Source organism: Neltuma alba, unplaced genomic scaffold (genome assembly GCF_004799145.2).
Source record: "Neltuma alba isolate B1F8T4 unplaced genomic scaffold, ASM479914v2 tig00003385_pilon, whole genome shotgun sequence".
Lineage (NCBI taxonomy): Eukaryota > Viridiplantae > Streptophyta > Magnoliopsida > Fabales > Fabaceae > Neltuma > Neltuma alba.
Window position 1 is genome coordinate 8,631 of NW_021633260.1, and position 20,363 is coordinate 28,993.

Consider the following 20,363-nt stretch of genomic DNA (forward strand, 5'->3'; position numbering starts at 1 on the left):
ATTGGCCGTGGTAAAATTGATTTTTATCCTACCTGACTTTTACAAACATAAATTAGGATAAAAGTTAGTTAGTATAATATGATTTATATTTGAATTGACTTTTATAAAAATCAATTTGATAAATTAAAATTTTTTTGAATGGATAATGAAAAATAAGTTCAAATATAAAATGATGAAAAAGGACATGAGTTTTATAATACTATATCTAGTTCTTAATACAAGACTCAATCAACTAATTTGGGAAGACTAATAAAATTAAATAAATTACTTTAAAGTGTTTATATTTATCATTTTGGTTCAAATTGAATTTGTTTGACTTATAAACTAATATGTAATCTAATGATACACATGAGTGTTTTAAAAATATCACGCAATATATAATATTAAGTAATTTATTTAGCTTCCTTAATCTATTCAAATTAGTTTTTTAGGGTCTTATATTGAGAAACGAATATAATATATATACAAGTTGATAAATTTTAGAAAAATAATAAATTAAATTAATTAAATTTTATTATTTAATTTATTTCATCTTAGAAAAAACATCAAATTATTAGACCAACCTATTTAAACACCCCTATCTTTCTTTTTCATCTTTATCCCCTCTCTCTCGATGTCACAAACACCAAAAGCGCAGCTTCCTAGCAATGCACATTAATGAACATTTCCTAAAAGTTGATTGGGTTAAAAGCCTACCCAAACAACCTTCAATCTCCAAATAAGCTTTACTTGCGTTTTACAAAGTTCCAGGCACACTTGATTCTTGAAACGGCAATTCAAAAATGTGTTTCATATATTGTAAAATCATTTTTAAAACTATCACGTAGTTTTTACTTAAAACATTTTTTAGTGGGTCAAGACACCAGGACTGCAAATTTGCTGGCAGCTTTTGATGTGAAGGGGATGTGTGGTGAGGGATGGCTCACTAAAGCACCATTTTCTATATGTGATATCTTTCTTGCTGATATTTCTAATGTGCATAATTCCGCTCAGGTTGCTTGGTATGATTTTACTGAGAGAAATGAATGGCATTGGATAATGTTGACGGACTGTTTGTGTTTTTTTTTTATTTTTTGGACCGTGTAAGGTTTTTTTGTTTGTTAGCTTGTAATTATAGGCTTTTTCTTTTCTTAGTGGTTTCTTTCGGCTTTAGCTACCGGTGTGTGTATAATCTCTTCTTTATCAATTAATAAAATAAAATCTTTTTTGGCGAAAAAAACAATAATGAAAAATCCATCAGTAATTTCTTTTTTTCGATAGTAGGGGACAATGTCTCTTTTACAAACAAGTTGGTAGCTTGATGGCATTGATACTCTTTTATAAATGAGAGGTCACAGGTTTAACCCTGCTTATAACCTCAAGTCATTAATGTCTGCCTTTTTAATTCAAGAAAAGAGTGAAAAAAAAAACCTCTAAGAACATTCATAATTAAAGTGAGATGAAATAATAAGGACTTGATAAAAAAAATATAGGGAGCTGATTACAAATTATAGGGATATGTAGATTAATTTTTTTTCCAAACGGAAATTAAATTTTTTTTAAAATACTGATGGATTTCTATTATAACAACATAGCATTTTTTTTCTTTTTCTTTTTTCTTTTTGCTAAACTGATGTTTTATTCATTCCTCATTCTCCTAAATCTCTTAATAAAACAACTTTAGTTGTGTAATTCACTTTTATTCTATATAGTTACTCATTTTTTAAAAAATATTTTTACCCAGGGACAGATTTATTTTATCTTTATATGGCATTTTCCTAATAATATTGTTATTTTAAACTTGCTTTTGATTCAAGGTATATAGTTCAAACCTATTATCGTGAAATTTATTTGCAACTTATAAAGATTGAGCATAATTGTATTTTATATTACAAAATTTATTAATAATCAATATACTTCAAAATTTGCACCCATATCTTTTTCAATTCAAGTAGCCATAAAGTCTTTAAGAACCACTTTTTAAATAATTTGATTTTTTGTTGTAATGTTCTCAATTAAAAAAAATAGTTTACATATTGCTCCTGTAGCCTAATGATTAAAATGAATAATAACCATAAGATATTGTTATTTAATTTTCATTTAGTATAAGATAGAGGAACAAGAACCTCACAACATTATATTTATATTTTCAAAATTTAATTTTTTATTATTTATTATTAAAAGAACAGTCATCTTAAAAAAAGAAAAATGTCACTTAATTTTAGGAATATTCAAGTCACATATTCTCAAAAATTACATGGCCCTCTTTATAGGGTTTTCATGAAAGTCCAATTTTCTCTGTGCATGAACTTGTAAGCCCTTTTATAGGCATCCTCCAAATACCCTCTAAACCTAACCAAATCTAACTTCACATTTTGCTCTTTCAAATATATATCCATTAGCTCTATTGGCCACCCACCCTTTTGTAAAGCACTTGGATTTCTTAGCATTACACTATCCTTTCCATATTTTCCCACTAAGCTACTCTCTTCCACTTCAATGTGATACTCCATGTACTCCAACTTTAACCCTTTTCCAACCCTCCCAAAAAATGTTTTTGCCGCCCATTCAACCCCTATCGGAACAATTTGCATAAATACCGATCCCGGCCGGAGGAATAATGAGTGCATGAGCGCGGCACCATGAACGCCGATCATAGCATGGCACGAGCTGACGAGTGCGTAAGACTCATGTAGTGATGTGTTCTCTGTAGGCTCAAAAACAATGACATCAAAACCTACTTCTTCCATGTCTCGGATTACTTCTTCTTGGTTCAATATTACTCGACCAATGGCACCTTTTCGGCTCACCAACACAAGTTGTGGTCGAAAAGTTAAATCCTTTGGTGATAAAATTTGGTTATGGTGGTTGCCATATGCTTTATGTATGGCATCATGAAAATGTAAGTATGTCTTTGAGTTTGGTAACAACGTGTTGTTTATGGTCATGAAACCATGTGAAATGAGACCTATATGGGCGGAAGGGAAACAATGGGTTTTGGTTTCGTTATTTAGAAAAATAACTGGGTGCTTGCTAAATATATTTAACAGATCTATGTACTTGATGTGCCACCAATTAGAGCCCTCAGATAGAACTATCACAAAATCTTGATGGTTAGGGAAAATAGTGTTGACGGTAATGAACAAAGGGATGAATCCATCATTGAAATCATGGAAGAAGTTTCCGGTGTACCCGGTGGCAGAGAATACCAAGGCCGGCGCGTTATGATAGGCCTCGCATTTTGGGCCTTTTGGGCCTGAGATCAGAGTGACCTCCTTGATTTCGGGCATTATATCATCATCAAATTTTCTTGGGTACGGCTTAATCTTCTCCACAATTTTGGGCTTGTTGGATCCTGTAGGGCCCATAATATAGAATGCGGCTGTAGTGGGGTCCACAACGGTGGGACCTCTAATGTTGCAGAGATCGTAACGGATGGAGGTGCGGTCGCAGCTGATTTCGCCACGTGCCTTTTCTAATTATACAGATGGAAAAATAATCATCAATATCATAAATATTGTTAATAATATATAAAATTTTAGTTTTTCATGACAATTTTAACACAAGATAAAATAGAAAAATTAATCCATTTAAATGATGCGCGCAATTGAAAATTTCAAGATTTGACCAAGGAAGTATATGATGGGGAATTATGTTCCATATAATACATAAAATGGAATAAAGCGAAGAATAGGAAAATATTTTTAAAATAAAAACATTTATATTTTAATATAAAAATAATAAAAATTAAAACGAAAAAATTGCTGAAAAAATTCCGATGACAAAATTTATTTTGCAGAGGTACCTAAAATTTATTGAAAAACTCTTCTTCATCTATCTGTAATTTATTTTCTATTATGTATAAAACGAAAATTTGAATATAGACGAAGATGTACACAGTCAAGAAAAACTGCACTTAGGGAGTGTTTGGATAAAAACCAAACCATGGTTTCAGAAGTGCTTTTACGGATTACGAAGTAAATATGTGGATGAGGTTATCTCGTTTTGCGGAAAAGTGCTTCTGAAACCACGGTTTTGGAGCACCCAAACAGACTCTTACTCAAGGATTTGGATCCTTGTGCACTTTGGAGTAATGAGTAATTTTTCAAATTAAAAATTATTATATATACAAATATTACATAAAAATAATAATAAAAAAGTTTCTATATAAATTTGCTCTTTTTTCTTTTGCAGCTATTACTAACTAAGAAAGTCACCCACACAAATTGAAATTTTATGGAACCTCTTGAAAAACTTAAAGAGACACAAATTCATATCCCAGATCGCAAGATATATAATCAAATTTTTCCTGCTCAATTAAACATATATTCACATGCACTAGAACATCAAAATGGATATCAAAACCAGTTAAAAATCCTTTTCTAAACTGGGAAAATAATGATGATGTGAGAGAAATAGTATAATGAAGGATATGGAGATGGAAAATGAAGGTATAGTACCTAGGGGAGGCTGGTCTGTTGAAGTTGCAGAGTGATTAGAAAGTGATGATGTGAAAGGAATATCAGAAGATGACGACGACGAAGAAGAAGAAAATATGAGAGAGAAGATTGCAGAGAGCTGGATCTGGGCAGTAACGAAAATGGCAAAGAATAAGAGAGCCACCATTGGTAAGCTCGGAAGCTTGAAGTTGAAACCCCTCATCTGCCGATTGTTCATTTCAATTCACCAAAGCCTTCAAGCCTCCCTCTCTGTGTGTGTGAAGTGTCTGTAAAAGAAGCCGAAGAGATCGTATATAGGTATATGAAGGGAAAAGCAGAGAACCAAACTTATCTATGTAAATGATACAACTTAATAATCATTTATATTATCATTCGAAGTAATTAATCAATTCACTACTCCAAAAAATTTAAATTGATTTCTTTTTTATTCATGCATTCAAATAAAAAAAAAAGTATAAACAAATATGCAATTGAATTTGACACCACATCTTAATATAAAATTTATTGATATCCCTTACAGCAGAGGTTGGTCGTAGTACCTTTTTCTTTTCTTTTGGGGGGGGGGGGAGGAGTTAAAATTTAGGTGAGTTGAGTCTTTAATGACGGCTAAGATTAGATTATGTCTCCAAACCCAAAAAATATTTACAAAAGTACATGTAGATTGTTTACTAACAAAACTGTCACATTAGCATAAGATTTGATCTGTTGATCTTGTAAGTTATAAGACAACTTCTTATCAATTAGATAAATTTTCTTTTTGAGTAAAAACTAGAAAAACTTTTATTAGCTTTGTAAAAGCTCATTTTCTCGTTCCTAGATGTGGGTTTCGTTTTGTTTCCAACTCAAATCTAATCTTGATGCTACTCCTCTAATCCAATTCATAAGGCACAAAAAGAAGAATTTTTTTTACTATTTATAAGTCATATTATTAAATTTTTAAGGTAAATATACTATGTTGTTCTTCATTTATTAATATGTAAATTGCTATTTAGACATTAGTTGGAAAGTGCATATATCAAACAAGGATAAATTAAAAAGTTTTTAAATTTTACAGTGGAGGAAATGAAGCTTAAAATAAGGAAGGTAACATCTTGTTAAGCTTCTATCAACTTCTTAAGAATATCACTAATTAAATAAGCATGTTTTTTTTAAAAATACTACCCCTGTTCTAATTATAAGATTTCGTTTATAGACAAATGAGGTCTTATAATTAGGACCAGAAGTAGTAGTATATTTATCACATATTTACACCTTGTAAAAAAGAGAACACAAGCTTGAATGACGAGAAACGTACTTATTAGGAGGACTTTAACATTAATACTTCCGGCTAGAAGAGATTAATCTCAAATACAAAGTAATTTGAGAATACTCTAAGTTTACATCCAAAAATTTTATCTAATTTTTTGTTTTGGTCTTTAATTTAAAAAGTATGTATTCACTTCAGACATAAGAGCTATTCGAACACTTGTGTTTTTAATTACAGTGAAGTATTAATTAAATTAACAAACTTTTTTTAGTTTATCTCAATTAATTAAGTAATTTTTATATTTTGGATTGAGGAATATTTTTTTCTGATGACAAAAAACAAAGAGGGTATTTTTTTGGTGGTACACAGCCTTTGAAACTCTTTTCACAGCGCAGGGCCCTAGCTTTGTTGTTAGGCAATCAACTGCTTATTTATGATAGTTTTGCTTCTTTCTTTCAAACTTTGCTCAAAATAATGAATTAATAGAGATTTGAAGCCTAACTAGTCAATTAATTAATATTATTGCAACGACTTACCTCATTCAAATATTTTGTTGCGACGGTGAATATAAAAAAAATTAATGATGTCCTTCAAAATAAAAAAAGCATTAAAAGGAAAAAAAAATATAAATAACGGTAGCAAATCTTCACAAGTAATTCCTAAACCTAACAAAATCCAGAATCTCACATCTTATTATTAATTATTTTCTTTTTTGCCCTTTACCACAAAGCTGGCAATTGAAAACTTTCATTATTTTTTCATTACAAGAAATTAGTGTTTCCCTCACGAAATTTTTTTTACATAATCAATGCCGTGAGAAATTTTACCATGGTAATGGTAGTGAGAGTTGTTTAATGTGAAAGGATTCGGTAAAAGATTTGCGAATTAGGATACATATTAGGAAGTATTATCTCTAAAAATGCGATAAATGATAAAAATCAGATTGGTCACTAAACCGGTTAGGATATTGATTATGTATCAATGAGCTGACATAATTATGATTAAATTAGGATTAACTTATTCATGATTAAAATAACATAATTTAATTTAATTAAAATGTACAAAAAAATCTATATATGACCCGGAAAAGTAGAGTACAATAGTATTTAACACCTTGATTGTTGTTTTCTTGTTGCATCCAAGATTCCTAATTTTAATTATAGTACATCCAGTACCTTAAACTATAAATAAATTAGTGTGTTAGATGTAATTGGACAATAATATCAGGAAGTGTTAGATACATAATAAGATTAAAGTGTTAGATGCCATTAGAAAATAACATAAGGGTATTGGATATTACTTTAAATAATATTCAAATACTCAATGTGTTAATTTATAAGTAGATAGAATACTGATATATAAACCACATATAATTCTACCAAATAAAATTATTAAAATATAAATCTGACAGGCAAAAAAATACCCAAAAAAAAATCTTCCTACTGATTATTGTCAAAATAGATCGGCGAATGTACTTCAACATCTTTTTGAAAAGCAATAAGACGATGACAAAAATTGGTCAAAAAGAAAAGATGCATGACCGCGGAGATCGCGCGGCATTTGCGGCAAAACCGTGACCTTTTATACTGCTCACTTTATTTTTAAGAATCGTTCTTAAGAGTAAAATAGTAAAATACCCTCACCTATTTTATATTTTACCGACTTTTTTTATTTTAAAAATACATTTAAGTCTAAACTGTTAAATTTATTAAAAATATTATAAAAATAATTTTTTCAATTAGAATTTATATTAAAATATTTTTTATTAATTTACTCTTCATAATACTAAATTCCTAAATTTTAAGTGCAAAGTTTAAAACAGATTTAAAAAATTTTCCTTAATTTTATTTTTATAAATATTTATTTGTTTAATTTTTTTATCATATTGAGATGAAATTAATTAATTAATTTAATGTAAACGTAAAAAATCTGAACAAAAATTTGATTAATTCTTTAAATAAATATATAATAAACTAAATATGTTATAAATTTTTTTAACATAATTTTTATTTCAAAATTTAAATGATTTGTATAGTCTCTTAAACTTAGACAATTTATATTATATGTTAAAAAATATTTATCTAATACGTTTTCTAGCTATTTTTAAAAAATCTAAATAAATAAGTTTCATTATGCAATAAAAAATTAAAATTATAAAATTTTATAATATAATCAAAATTAATAAATTTTATTGCATATTAAAAATTTAAAAATACATACTTATTGTATCAATTTTATTCTACCAATTTTTAGGGCCATGTGCCTCTATAAAGATGAGCTTTCAAAGTTATGTTCACATCACAATCAACAATAAATTTGGCGCCATTCATGTGTAGACAGCAGCATCATCACTTTATTGGGATTTCAAATGCGTCACACTTCTTCCCTCTTCAAAAATGTCACAACCCTCAGTTATTGCCATGTTTAGAGGCAATGAACATGCCACTCATTTTGTTTTGAACAAAAGGCCAAGAAAACAAAAGGCATCATTTTTCATTTGACTTAGAGAATATCTAGCAAGCAAAATAATATATTAACATTAATACCATTCCCTTCTCCGCAGACAGGAATGTTAAATATATCCATAAATCCTTGTATATATATTATTTACTTATTTTAATCAATCAATCCAAGCACAAAATTATCATTTAATCCCTTTATTCTAATTATATTCCACAAATTTGGCCAAAAATTATATTTACCAAATAATTGTGACTGAGAGTTTGAAGTAAATAAAATTATACTATGAAAAAGAGTGGCGGTAGGCTAACAATTCCAATCCATTAAATGTAGTTAGGCTTAACATCCCTGTTTGTTGCTTTTCTGAGGGAATTTGAAAGAGGGAAGCAAAACTCATTCGTATACATAAATAGTTGACAGTTGACTTGGAAACAACGAAGATAAGGTCTTATGAAAACCAAGTCTATTATTTTTGATGAGACAACCCCTTTTGAATATTTTTTTATTACAAAAAAAAATTTTTAGAAGAAGCTATCTAATTTAATTCAACAGTATTAAAATTTTACATAATAGTACTATTTATATCGAATTATCACGTAAAACAAAAATCAATGCCAACAATTTTTCTCAATTCACAAAGTATATATGTGGAGAATACATTTGGCTAGTGCCCTTATGAGGCAATGTTGCTAACAAGCTATTTTTTTAAAAAGAATTTTTGAATGAAAGTTTTGAGTTCAACCCTTCATAAATATGACATATGAGTTCTTTTCGTTAGGTAAATAATGATAAAATTTTTTTTTTAAAAAAGACATCATTGAGTGTGCATCTTAAATTACTTTTGAAAAATTAAAAGAAAATGATAAAAAGGGATTATATGTGGGCTCACATCTCATATAATTAGGTATAGCCACAAGAGAATGTAATTAATTAGAAGAAACCTGTACCTTTTTGTTTTTTGTTTTTGGGTGCATTTAGTTCAAATTTATACACTCTTAGACACAGTCACTGGTATATATTAGCGTTGTTGTGTTTGTGTTGTGGTTTGAGAGAGCTATGGGAGGAGAAATGAAGAAGATGATGAGAGGCTCATCAGCTTGGAAACTAAGAATGGTGGGCTTCTTGTCCTTTTCACTTCTCATTATTGCACAGATCAAGCTCTCTCCTCCATTGATCTCCCTCTTCTCTTCTTCTTCTTCTTCTTCTTCTTCGGGCGATCATCTCATTCTCAGATTATCACTTTCGCCTAATCATTCTGAAACTACTCCAACAAACCAGTCTTCCCCAGGTATGTATATGTATCTATGCCTTCTTTTGTTTTCTCTCCCATCTCTCATCAACATTAGTTTTAGTTGCACAATTTGACGGTTTGATTATCCGCAGAGATCTTGGATTTCAATATGTATTTCTTAGTTCTTTAGGGTTTGATAATGTGAACAGAGTTTTCTTCTGAGAATGAGATTTTCAGAAGAGAATAATAGGAGGACGGGCAGTGCCCGAAACAGAGGACAAATATTTCTACTGCGACCAAATAATAATAATAATAAAATAAATAAATTAATAATTTTGACTCAATTTTAATTTAGTTCTTAAAATTTAACTTGGTACATGTTAACTACTATAGTTTTGAATTAGTTGAAACTAAACTTAATACTTAAATTTAAGTTACTGTAAATTAGTCTACATATTTTTAACTATTTATAATTTTAGTCCTTAAGTTTCATAAAATGTATAATTTTATTTTCTGAAATATTGGGACTAATATTTTAAAAGATTAAATTATAAGAACTAAGTCATAACAAGTCAAAGTTCAAATATTGAGTGGCAATCGAGTCAAAACTATAAAAATTGAGTTGTATTAAATTAAAATTTAAGGAATGAATTATAATTGAATCAAAATTATAAGGACAAAAAGATTAATTTTTTCTAATTATTTTCATATGGTTTTCAAGGTAAGAATATTTCTTAAAGTATTATTCAACTATGTAAGGATTTCAAGTTACAATTCGTATTTTTTTTTTGGGGCCAAATATACTTAATTTTATTTTATATAATTTTCTTTTTCAATTGTGTAATCAGAAGAGGCACGCGGTGAAATGAAGCCGGACCCACTTCTATGGCCGTCCTCACGCCCTCCGATTGCCTCCCAAATTAAATGCGATCGCACTGCGCACTGTTATGATTTCTGCAGCATTAATGGGCCCACCGTTTTGGACCCCACTACCTCTACTTTCTTTGTCATGGGCTCTGAGAGATCCAATAGGCCCAATATCTTCGAGAAGATCAAGCCCAGCCCAAGAAAATTTGATCAGTTCTTGATGCCCAGAGTCAAGAATATCACTATCATCTCAGGTCCAATAAGCCCACCATGCCAGGTCCAACACAATGTGCCAGCCTTGGTGTTCTCTATCGCTGGGTACATGAAAAACTTTTGGCATGCTTTTAATGATGGATTTGTCCCTTTGTTCATCACCGTTAATACAGTTTTTCCCAACGGTGAAGATTTTGTGATTGTGATAACGGAGGGTCCTGATTGGTGGGCCCCCAGGTACGCAGATATATTGAAAGTATTCACGAAGCAGCCAATTATTACCCTTAAAAATGAGAACATAACACATTGTTTCCCTTCGGCTCATGTAGGCCTCATTTCACATGGTTTCATGGAAATAAACCCAACTTTGATACCAAACTCAAAAACATACATGCATTTTCGTGATGTCTTCTGTGAAGCCTTCGAAAGCCACCACCACAGCCAAACCTTGTCACTGAAGAGTTCGACTACCCGACCACGACTCTTGTTCGCGAGCCGAAAAGGTGCCATCACACGAGCGATGCTAAACAAAAGAGAAGCAATACGGATCATGAAAAAAGTAGGTTTTGATGTGGTTCTTTTTGAGCCTAACAAGAACACATCGTTACGTGAGTCCTATGCACTTGTTAGTTCAAGCCATGCTATGATCGGCATTCATGGCGCTGCACTTACACACTCGGTGTTCCTCAAGCCCGGATCAATATTGATGCAAATAGTTCCAATCGGGCTTGAATGGGTGGCACAGACATTCTTTGGGAGGGTAGCAAAGGGGATAAAGTTAGAGTACATGGAGTACAAGATCAAGCCGGAAGAGAGTAGCTTGGCCAAAAAATATGGGAAGGACAGTTTGATGGTAAGAGATCCCACTGCTTTACAAAAAGGTGGCTGGCCACCAGAGTTAATGAACATATATCTGTTGGACCAAAATGTAACATTAGATTTGGATAGGTTTAGGGAGTATATACAAGAAGGATATAAAAAGGCCAAGATGTTCATGCACAAAGAAGGAGATGGTATTTGATCGCTAGTTTAATTAAAAGTGTATTTTTATTTTAGTATATTATTATAGGAGATATTGTGCTTCTAAATTCAGTGGTGACATTATGAGATAGGTATTTTTGTCAATCACATTAAACATGGTACCAAAACAAGAAGATGATATATTTGTTGTATTATTTGATTTAATTTGTTCATTATTAATTCATTAATTTAATGGCCTAATGTGCAAAAATACCCATAAAATATGAATGTATATTATGTAAAGAGTTGTTGGCATTCTAAATCCAAGTATGGTGCAAGTTTGCTCATTATTCCCAAAAAGCGATGCAAAAATTTTCAATCCATAACGATACGATTGTTAAATAAGGGTTGTGGGTCTCATATGCTCCGCTACATGTAGATGAATTAAGGGCAAAAATACCCAAACATACTACTCCCTCCGTTCCTTATTATAAGAGACATTTGATGCTTATGGCATGTTCCCATATATAAGAGACACTTAAAAGTTGTCTCTATTTTTTTTGTATTGATTTCCTATTTTACCCCTATTTATTTTGTCTCCAACTCATACTCTCTTTCCCTCCCACTTCTCTTTCTTTTAATAATTTAATTGTTCTTTCTCATACTCTCTCTCCTTATTAATGGGGGTATTGTTGGAAAAAACTTTATACTTTTTACACATTAATTGTCCTCAACTAATTTTAACTGTTTTTTTGATCAACGTAATTTGGTTATTTGTCTCTTATAATAAAGAACGGAGGGAGTAATACCCAAACATACTACACTATGATGTAATTTCAGCTATCAATATTAAGACAGTGCAAAAATTCCCAGCCTAATATAGGAGCACACTGGGTAATATGGATATTAACCCTATGTTTGGTATGAGGGAATTGGAAGGGAGGAGAGGGAAGGAAAAATTTTAATGAGCTTGATTTAAAAAAATTTAAAAAATGGGTTTATAAAATTTTGATAAAAAGAAATTGTAAGATAAAAGAGTGGTAAAAATTAATTAAAATTTTTTAACCAAACTTATTCAATTTTTTAGATTGAGTTCAATAAAATTTTCTCTCCACTTCCTTCCCCTTATACCAAATGTACCCTAGGAGTTAGAAAGATTGAAAAAAGCGGAAAAATGTGTTCACTTTTCTCTTGAATGGCAAAAAAACTTAGGCACCACCTTTTATTTTGTCACACATTACTAGTGTGACAGAAACACACTTCAACTTGAAAACTATCTTGACGCTGCCCGACTCTCTCTGTTCTTTGCTGCTCAAGTTAGTTCAAACCTACCCACTCTCACTCTCCAGTTACCAAATTCGCCTCCTGTCACATCTTGAGAAATTTTATCTGGATATAGAAAATTAAAAATTAGGATGAGGGTCAATGTAGAAACTAGATAGGGAGACAAAACAACTTTTGAGGTAAAACTCTGATGAGGTCCTGGCTGGCATTTTCATACTGGTGGATCTCGAAAGGGCAAAACGGGAAAATTTGATAAAAATTCTAGAAAATTTCCAAAAAATGGGAAAAGTGTAAGGTAAAGGTTTTGGAACCTCAATTGAGGCCTGAAAGGTGGAATTATTGTGAAAATAAATTGTTACGGAATTTTTCGTAAATAGAGGTTTTTCGGGAAAATATTTAAAAATAGGAGAAAAATAATTATTTTAATTAGTTATAGGCTTCAATAAATTTGGAAAAAAGATGGATAAATTAGATAAATATATTTGAATTTATAAAATTGGTTTTAAGCCTTGAAAGCTTAGGAATTAATTTTAGAGAATTTTTTTTCCTGTAGTGACATCGATAAAAGCCTAATCGGAGAAGATTCAAAATAAATACCTAGAGGTGGAGAAAAATTCAGAAAATTTTTAGATCATGTTCTTATATTAAAAGGTGAATTATCATGGAGAGAAATTAATTTTTGAGGATTTGAAAAAATTATAGAATATTACTAGTGAATAGTAACCGATAAAGTTTCAAATTGGTTTGGGATTTTGATTTGGGATGTGGGCCATCTTTTGGGGCCAGCCCAAGCCCATTTTGGGGCCCACATTGAGCCCAATGAGGGCCCAATTTCGTTGCTTGCTGCCTACTCCACAGAATTAATTAAAATAAATACAAAATTAAGGGATAAATGCTTAGAAAAGTCTAGAATTTCCACTTGATTAATCTGATTTATTTTGTTCTAAATGGCTGCCACATACCCCCATTGAGGTGTCCCATTTTTGGTCAACAAGAGAGGGGGAGAGGCTAATTATAATTTTCTATAAATACCCCTTCCTAAAATATAAAAAAATATTAGAAAAATAGAAAAACAAGGCGAGGTTCTGTCACTTTGGTTCCATCTCTAGTCAAGCAAAAATCTTGAGGTATTTGGGCAAGGAATCACTTAGTTTTTATCAAGAGAACATTAAGGTATGTTTAAGCATCCCTATTCCTAAGTTTCAAGCTTGGTTAGTAAGAGTTTTTGGCTTGAAAAATTAAGGAAAATATTGTCAAAATTTTGGTGGATCATGTGATGTTTAGGGAAGGATGGAAACCTTAAATACCAAGTGGAATAAGCATGATTAAATGGTTTATGGATTGATTTTTGGAAGAAAATCCACCTAGGGTCCTATAAGTATATTTGGGCCAAGGGGTGTTCTTGCTAGAGGAGTTTATTTTTCATTGATTCAATGATTTCAATGGGTTTAAAATGTGTTTTTGTGTAGGGGTATACTATTGGGAAGTGTTTAAAATCATTGGAATCAAAAATAGAATTTTTGGAAGTATATACCCCATATTCGGCCAACGTGATTTCATGGGGAAGGAGTTTGATTTTTAAATATCTGATTTCATATTTGGGTTCCTCATGAAAAATTGTGTGAGAATGAGTCATGAGATTATTGATTCTAAAGGAGGAATTATTTTGTTAAAAATCCAAGGAAAAGGAAGAAATTGTTAAATTAAAGATAAAGTGTTATGTTTAAGTGGTTTAGCTATTAATGTGACCGATTTTTATGTTTGATTTAATAGGCCTTGTGAGGAGAAATTAAGAAGGATAATTGTCCCTTGAGAAGACCAAGTTAATCAAGTGATAAAAGGTACCTTTGAATTATAATTTGATTATTTATCTTGCTTGTTTAATATGATTTGTTGTTGTTTGGATTGAGGAACTTGTGTTATGATTTTGGTTGATTGGTTAACCTTGGTTTGTGCTTTTGCCAAATGCATTGAATTATGTTAAATGTGGAAGTGTTGATGTTCCTGTCCTAGCATGAGACTAAGTATGATTTTATGTGATTTGATGATGTCTTGAAGTTCTATAACATATCACATTGTAACTTGCTTGATTTGCATGATAATGGTAATTTAAATGCTACTGTGATTTCTATGAAATCTCATTCCTCCTATGTTAAATTATGTCTTAAATAGGAAGTGGCTCATCCATGGATCAAGACAAGGAATTGGTGCTAGGATGAAAGGGCTTTGTGAATATTCTATCATTTTCGAATGTTATGTAAATTGCTAACACACTTTATGTTGAGTTGTAATGAATTGTGGATGATAATATGTTGTAAATTATCTTTGCATGACATGCCCAAGTGTTGAAATATTGAATGGTGCAATGTCAAAAGGATGTGGAAGGAGAAAAAAAAAGGGAAAGAAATTCAAGAAGAATGGGATAAGGGGATAATAATACCCTAAAAGAGGCTAATTTTGTGATATATAAAATAATAAGCAAATGATGGAATTTGGACCTGAGATTGTGCAAGCAAATATATCTCATTTTTAGCTTTTAAATCAAGTGATAAACCATCAAATTTGGAGTTTTGTGCTAAGAGTTATGTCCTTCCAAAGTTGGGCTAAAATCCTGGATATTCAAAAATTGACCATATGAATAGTGTACTTTGTTGAATTTTCTGGTGCTATCCTGAATGGAATTGAGTCTAATGAATTTTTTTTTCATAGAACTCTTAGCAAGCTTCACGTGAAAATTAGAACCATCCTGTTTTGATTTCTCTAAAATGAGTTATGAATTTCCAAAGTTAGCCCAAATTCGGATGAACAGTATATGGACAGAATAAAATGTGAACTTTTGAAACTGAAACTTTTCACTCAGAAACATTTGGAAATGCATTATAATAGTTCAAATTGATGTATAATAGGGTAATAAAAGAGGTGCTACACCCCCTAACTCTCTCTTTTATGGAGTCAAACCTTTCAAGTAGGTCAATCAAGAAAGGTCGCTTTCAAAAATTTACAAAAGGGTAATTCAAACTAAGTATAGATTATAGTCTAAAAGAAATAGTAGTAGCAAATAACAAAATCGATTCATTTAATGCCCAGCTGGCGGCTGAAGGTGATTAAAAACGAGATGACAAATTGGAATAACAGCATCTTTCTTTGAAGAGGAAGATTTCTCAATTTTGAAATGAAACTCCAAAGGAAAGGCGTGTGATTAAATACTCTATCCTGCACGGATTATATATGCTACGTTAAGTCTGAATGGATTAAGAGCAAATGTACCCAAAAACACTACACTATGGTGCGATTTTAGCTATCAACCCTTAGATATAGTGCAAAAATCCCTAACCCAATATATAAGCACACATTGGCTAAGATTAACCATAAGTGTAAGACTGGAATTTTATTTGACTTAACGGAGACATGAAACATTTGTCATTTCACCCATTTGAGTACGTATTTAGAAGCATTACAATTCAAGCAAATCATGAATTAAGCCCATATATTAAAATCTTGGATTTTAATTCTTGATTTACTATTCATTTAGTAATTTCAGATTTTTGATCTAATTTTAAAAATTCATAACTAGTTATAGAAAAATTATATTGAGGTGATTCAAGTCTTCATTTAAAACTCTTTTAATTCTCTACAAAAATTTACTTGCTCATTTAATACAAAAAAATACATGAAGTTGTACTATTTATTAGATCAAATAGTATGTTACAACTTTTCTGCCTTAGCTTTAAAAAATCATATCTTTTAACACACACATTCACTTTAGGTGATCTAATACTCAATTTAAAGCCTGGAATTACTAGTCACTCATTAAATTTCAAGGGCAAACTTATTCATTTATCGTCTGGATGCGGTGGAGTGTCTTCTTTTTCCTGAAATTTGACGAAGAGAGAGCGCTCCATTCCTTCAATTAGTTCCACACTTTTTATTATATCATTATGTTAAAATTTTTATATTAGTAAAAAAATGAAAAAAAAACTAAGTATACAAACTTATATATTATAGTATGCTTATTTTTAACTTGTCATATTTGATGGATATAGTGATATTAAATCTCTTACTCACTTTATTGAAAAGAAAATGCCACAAAAATAGAGTTTGGAGGGCAACAATCTTGCCCATGTACCCAAAAATAAAATAGCTAATAGTAAAAAATAGACCTAATGACTAAACAATTGGAGAAAAATCTAATTTAAAAAATTAAATAATAAATACCTAAAGAATGAGCAATAAAAGTATCTAACATTTAAAATTCAAATAACAGATGTCTAAGATATCATTAAGCAGATTACATCTGCTTTTTCCCCTTTAAGGTGTGGAGTAAAATCCAACTAATATGCTCTCGTCAGAAATTATTTTGACATAAGCTGAAAGATGCTCTTGATGTGACAGTTCTTCAATTTGCATAAGATCATCATAAAGAGAATCCTTCATGTCTTTTAAACGCTTCTTACGTTTAGATAGTCCAATCCTGTTCATGTGTATTGCTAATCTCTCACTTGCCTCCCTTAAGCCATCAGAAAATGTATGAGCAATCTTCTTAATGCCTTGGAGTAGAAAGTCATCACGATTAGCACTATTTTGATTTCGCTTTTTGACCTAACACTTATATCAAATTGAGTGTGCTCAGTTGGATCTGAATTGTGCTCAGGTGGAATGTTCTCTTGGGGCGAATTGTTCTCATGGGATATATTCATGTTAAGATCATTGTGGTCATCCAAACCACTTTGATTATTGAGCTCTTCAACAACATCATCAAATTGTTGAGACTCATCTCCAGTTGCCCTATCCTTATCATAGATAATATTGAGCTCCTCAAAGTAAAAGAAAGGTGTATGCCTAAATTTAGCAGCATTTTTATTTACCTATAAGCAAATGATATAAAGATGGCATCAACTCTAATAAAATATCATTAATTAAAACAATACATAGACACATATACAATTATAAAAAATTTACCTTTATATATTTATCCTAAACTGTTCTGGGTGTTGTCATACATTTTTTTGTCTGAGTCCAAACCGAAACTAGATAAATTAAGTAGGTCAGTCACTACACCATAGTGAGTTTTCAACTTTTTAATCTTAGATTGGATATGAGGCTGTGCTTGAATACGACATCCAGGTATTAGATTGTGAAGCATATCCTTCAATTTATTTATGATACTAGGCTTAAGACCATTATCACTCATAAGTTCACCCTTCTCATGTATTGCTAGTATGGAATGGATTAATAATTGATCCTTCTTGGGTGTCCACATGTGCTTATCTAATTTTCCAGACTTGTCAGACATGTTTGATGAACTAGAGTAAAATATATGTTAGAACTTGACATAAAGTAAACATAAAAAAAAACAGTTATACCATAAATAATAGAAATAATATCTTATAGTGTTAACAATTTTCAAAGTAAACAACTCTTTAATCTAGACGTCCTATTATAAGTAAAAGCAGTAAACATTTCATTAGCAAGATTATTCCTAAAGGTAGCCTACTCATCAGATGTGTCCATGTGTTGAATTGAGGGATTATACATCTTGTCCACATCAACTTCGATTTCATCTACTTCATTTTCAAGTGGATCTACATCATCTTGATGAATTAAGTTGTGTAGGAGGTAGCAAGCAATTATTATTTGGTTATATGTTTAAATAGGATAAAAGGATGGGCTTCTTAAAATAACCCACCTTAACTTTAAAATGCCAAAACACCTCTCAATGACATTTCGTGCAAAAGAGTGTCTCATATTAAAGCACTTTTGTGCATTTCTAGGATATCGCCCTTGCTCCATTCTCATCAAGTTGTATCTTTGTCTTCTATATGGTGCAAGAAATCCCTCACAATTGGCATATCCAGCATCAACCAAGTAATAGTAACCTTGTGGAACTCTTAATCCATTCCTCCTACTAATTGTATTATGAAGAACCCTTCCATCCGTTGCAGACCCTTCCCAACCAACTAAAAGATATATGAAGTATCCATCTTGTGAGCAAACACCCAACACGTTTGTGGTTATATCTCCTTTCCTATTTTAGTATCTTGCCTTGTCTAAAGAAGAAACTGTCAACTTAATATGTGTTCCATCCAATGCCCTTAAACAATGTTGTAAAGAGGAAAAAAGATATTAAAAGTTTTCCACATATGTAAAAATTAATAATACATACAAAATATGTGTACCTACCTTGAACCACTTCCACTTATCATCATTGGAGTCTTTTGCCACATGCTCTGCTTTCTTGAACAACACATGTCCAAGTTTCATCATTCCATTAAGCATGGAGTTGAAATGCTTACTAATGGTTTCTCTAGATCTACAGAAGTTATACTGTATTATTCTATTCTTACATGATGTGCTAATATGTGCAAGAATATGGCAACTTGCTCATCTATAAGCATATTCTTACTAGCTTAAGATCACCCACATCCGTTAACATAGAATATGGCTTATCAAATGTTGACCTATGCATTCTAAGTAGGTGTAACATGCTACGTCACTACTATACACCAATCTTTTTATATAAGCTCTCTTAGCAACAAAATCCATTTTGTAAGGTACATGTTTGATTCGTCGCCTCATTAGCACAACTATCATACACACACAAATAAAAAAACCCATATATTGCTTCAGCCATGCTCAGCCACCAAAACAACAAACATAATTGTACTCTCCTTTCTTCAGGTAGTACCATAACTGTGTAACCAATCATATAGAAATATAACAAAATTTGTTAAATTGGAACTTATATATGCTACTAATTTAGTAGAATCAACTTCAACAAAATTTCTTTTGGATTTGCCTTCTTCGTTATTTAGAACCATAGTTCAGTGTTATTTAAATTATTTTGATCAAAACACTATTAATTAACTTGAAGTAATATATGTGTAATTTAAATTACACTGAAGTAAAATAAAATATGTATGTTTAATAAAATTTTCAAAACACAAGGGCAATCTGTATAACACTACATCGTTCAATATAACCTTTGTTTTAGTTTTTAATTCCATGATACCCTTTAAAACTATATATTGACACTTTCTCAAAAGAAAGAAAGAAAGAAATCTTTAATGAAAAACCAATTCTCTTAGCCAAAAAGTAAAGCAATAATATATTGGTAAAATACAACATCTAATCAATCCATATGAGGTTAAGGACAAAATTGAGTTAATGAATATGAAAGTCAAATGAAGAAGGAAATTAAAGGGAGGCAGGGTGAGAAATTATTAAAGCACACGCATTGCACAATCAGATGAGGAATAACAAAAGCAAGTGGGAGAAAAGATGAATATGTAGGCCTAAATGGGAAATAACGAACAACGTAGGAGGGTATGACAAGACAAATTACCTTTGATGCGACTTTCTTGATGGTGGGAGCAACAGCTACCAATGATGAGAGTAGAGGAGCAATGGAGAACAAGAAAGGCAATGAAAATTTCACAATGAGAAGCTAGGTCAAAAATAAGAGGGCTAGTCTTGTACAAAAATTATAATAAATAGGGATATTTGGTCTCTACAATTTTCAATCCTAGGATTGCAAAAACAATATGGGGGGGAGAGGTAGTATTGTGGAAGCCTAGGTTATCATCTATCCCATGTACCAAATGATAAAAAAATGCCTCAATCCTTATTAAGCCAAGCCCAAGCTCCTAGTCCTTCATACCAAACA

General features: G+C 31.1%; 2 protein-coding genes across 3 annotated transcripts; one reads left to right on the forward strand and one right to left on the reverse strand.

Moving 5' to 3' along the window:
- Positions 1–2,246: 2,246 nt before the first annotated feature.
- LOC114741387 (alpha-1,3-arabinosyltransferase XAT3-like) lies at positions 2,247–4,660 on the reverse strand. The gene is made up of 2 exons (XM_028929644.1): positions 4,440–4,660; positions 2,247–3,454 (listed from the first exon to the last, which is right to left on the reverse strand). The coding sequence occupies exons 1-2, from the start codon at positions 4,654–4,656 to the stop codon at positions 2,247–2,249; spliced, it is 1,425 nt and encodes a 474-aa protein (XP_028785477.1). The 5' UTR covers positions 4,657–4,660.
- Positions 4,661–9,200: 4,540 nt separating this feature from the next.
- On the forward strand, positions 9,201–11,636 carry LOC114741385 (alpha-1,3-arabinosyltransferase XAT3-like). Of its 2 annotated transcripts, none has more exons than XM_028929643.1 (2): positions 9,201–9,433; positions 10,228–11,636. In XM_028929643.1, exons 1-2 carry the CDS (start codon positions 9,202–9,204, stop codon positions 11,475–11,477), a joined length of 1,482 nt encoding a protein of 493 aa, XP_028785476.1. In that variant the 5' UTR covers position 9,201; the 3' UTR covers positions 11,478–11,636. The 2 variants fall into 2 exon arrangements, with proteins under 2 accessions (XP_028785476.1, XP_028785475.1); XM_028929642.1 differs by having other exon boundaries at positions 10,225–11,581.
- The last annotated feature ends 8,727 nt before the right edge of the window (positions 11,637–20,363 follow it).

Excerpts from the sequence above, each read along its gene's own strand:
- LOC114741387 (XM_028929644.1), bottom strand. The coding sequence starts at position 4,656 with ATGAACAATCGGCAGATGAGGGGTTTCAACTTCAAGCTTCCGAGCTTA. Across the intron at positions 3,455-4,439 it reads AACAGACCAGCCTCCCCTAG|AAAAGGCACGTGGCGAAATC; the intron begins GTACTATACCTT and ends CTGTATAATTAG.
- LOC114741385 (XM_028929642.1), top strand. The coding sequence starts at position 9,202 with ATGGGAGGAGAAATGAAGAAGATGATGAGAGGCTCATCAGCTTGGAAA. Across the intron at positions 9,434-10,224 it reads AACAAACCAGTCTTCCCCAG|AAGAGGCACGCGGTGAAATG; the intron begins GTATGTATATGT and ends TTGTGTAATCAG.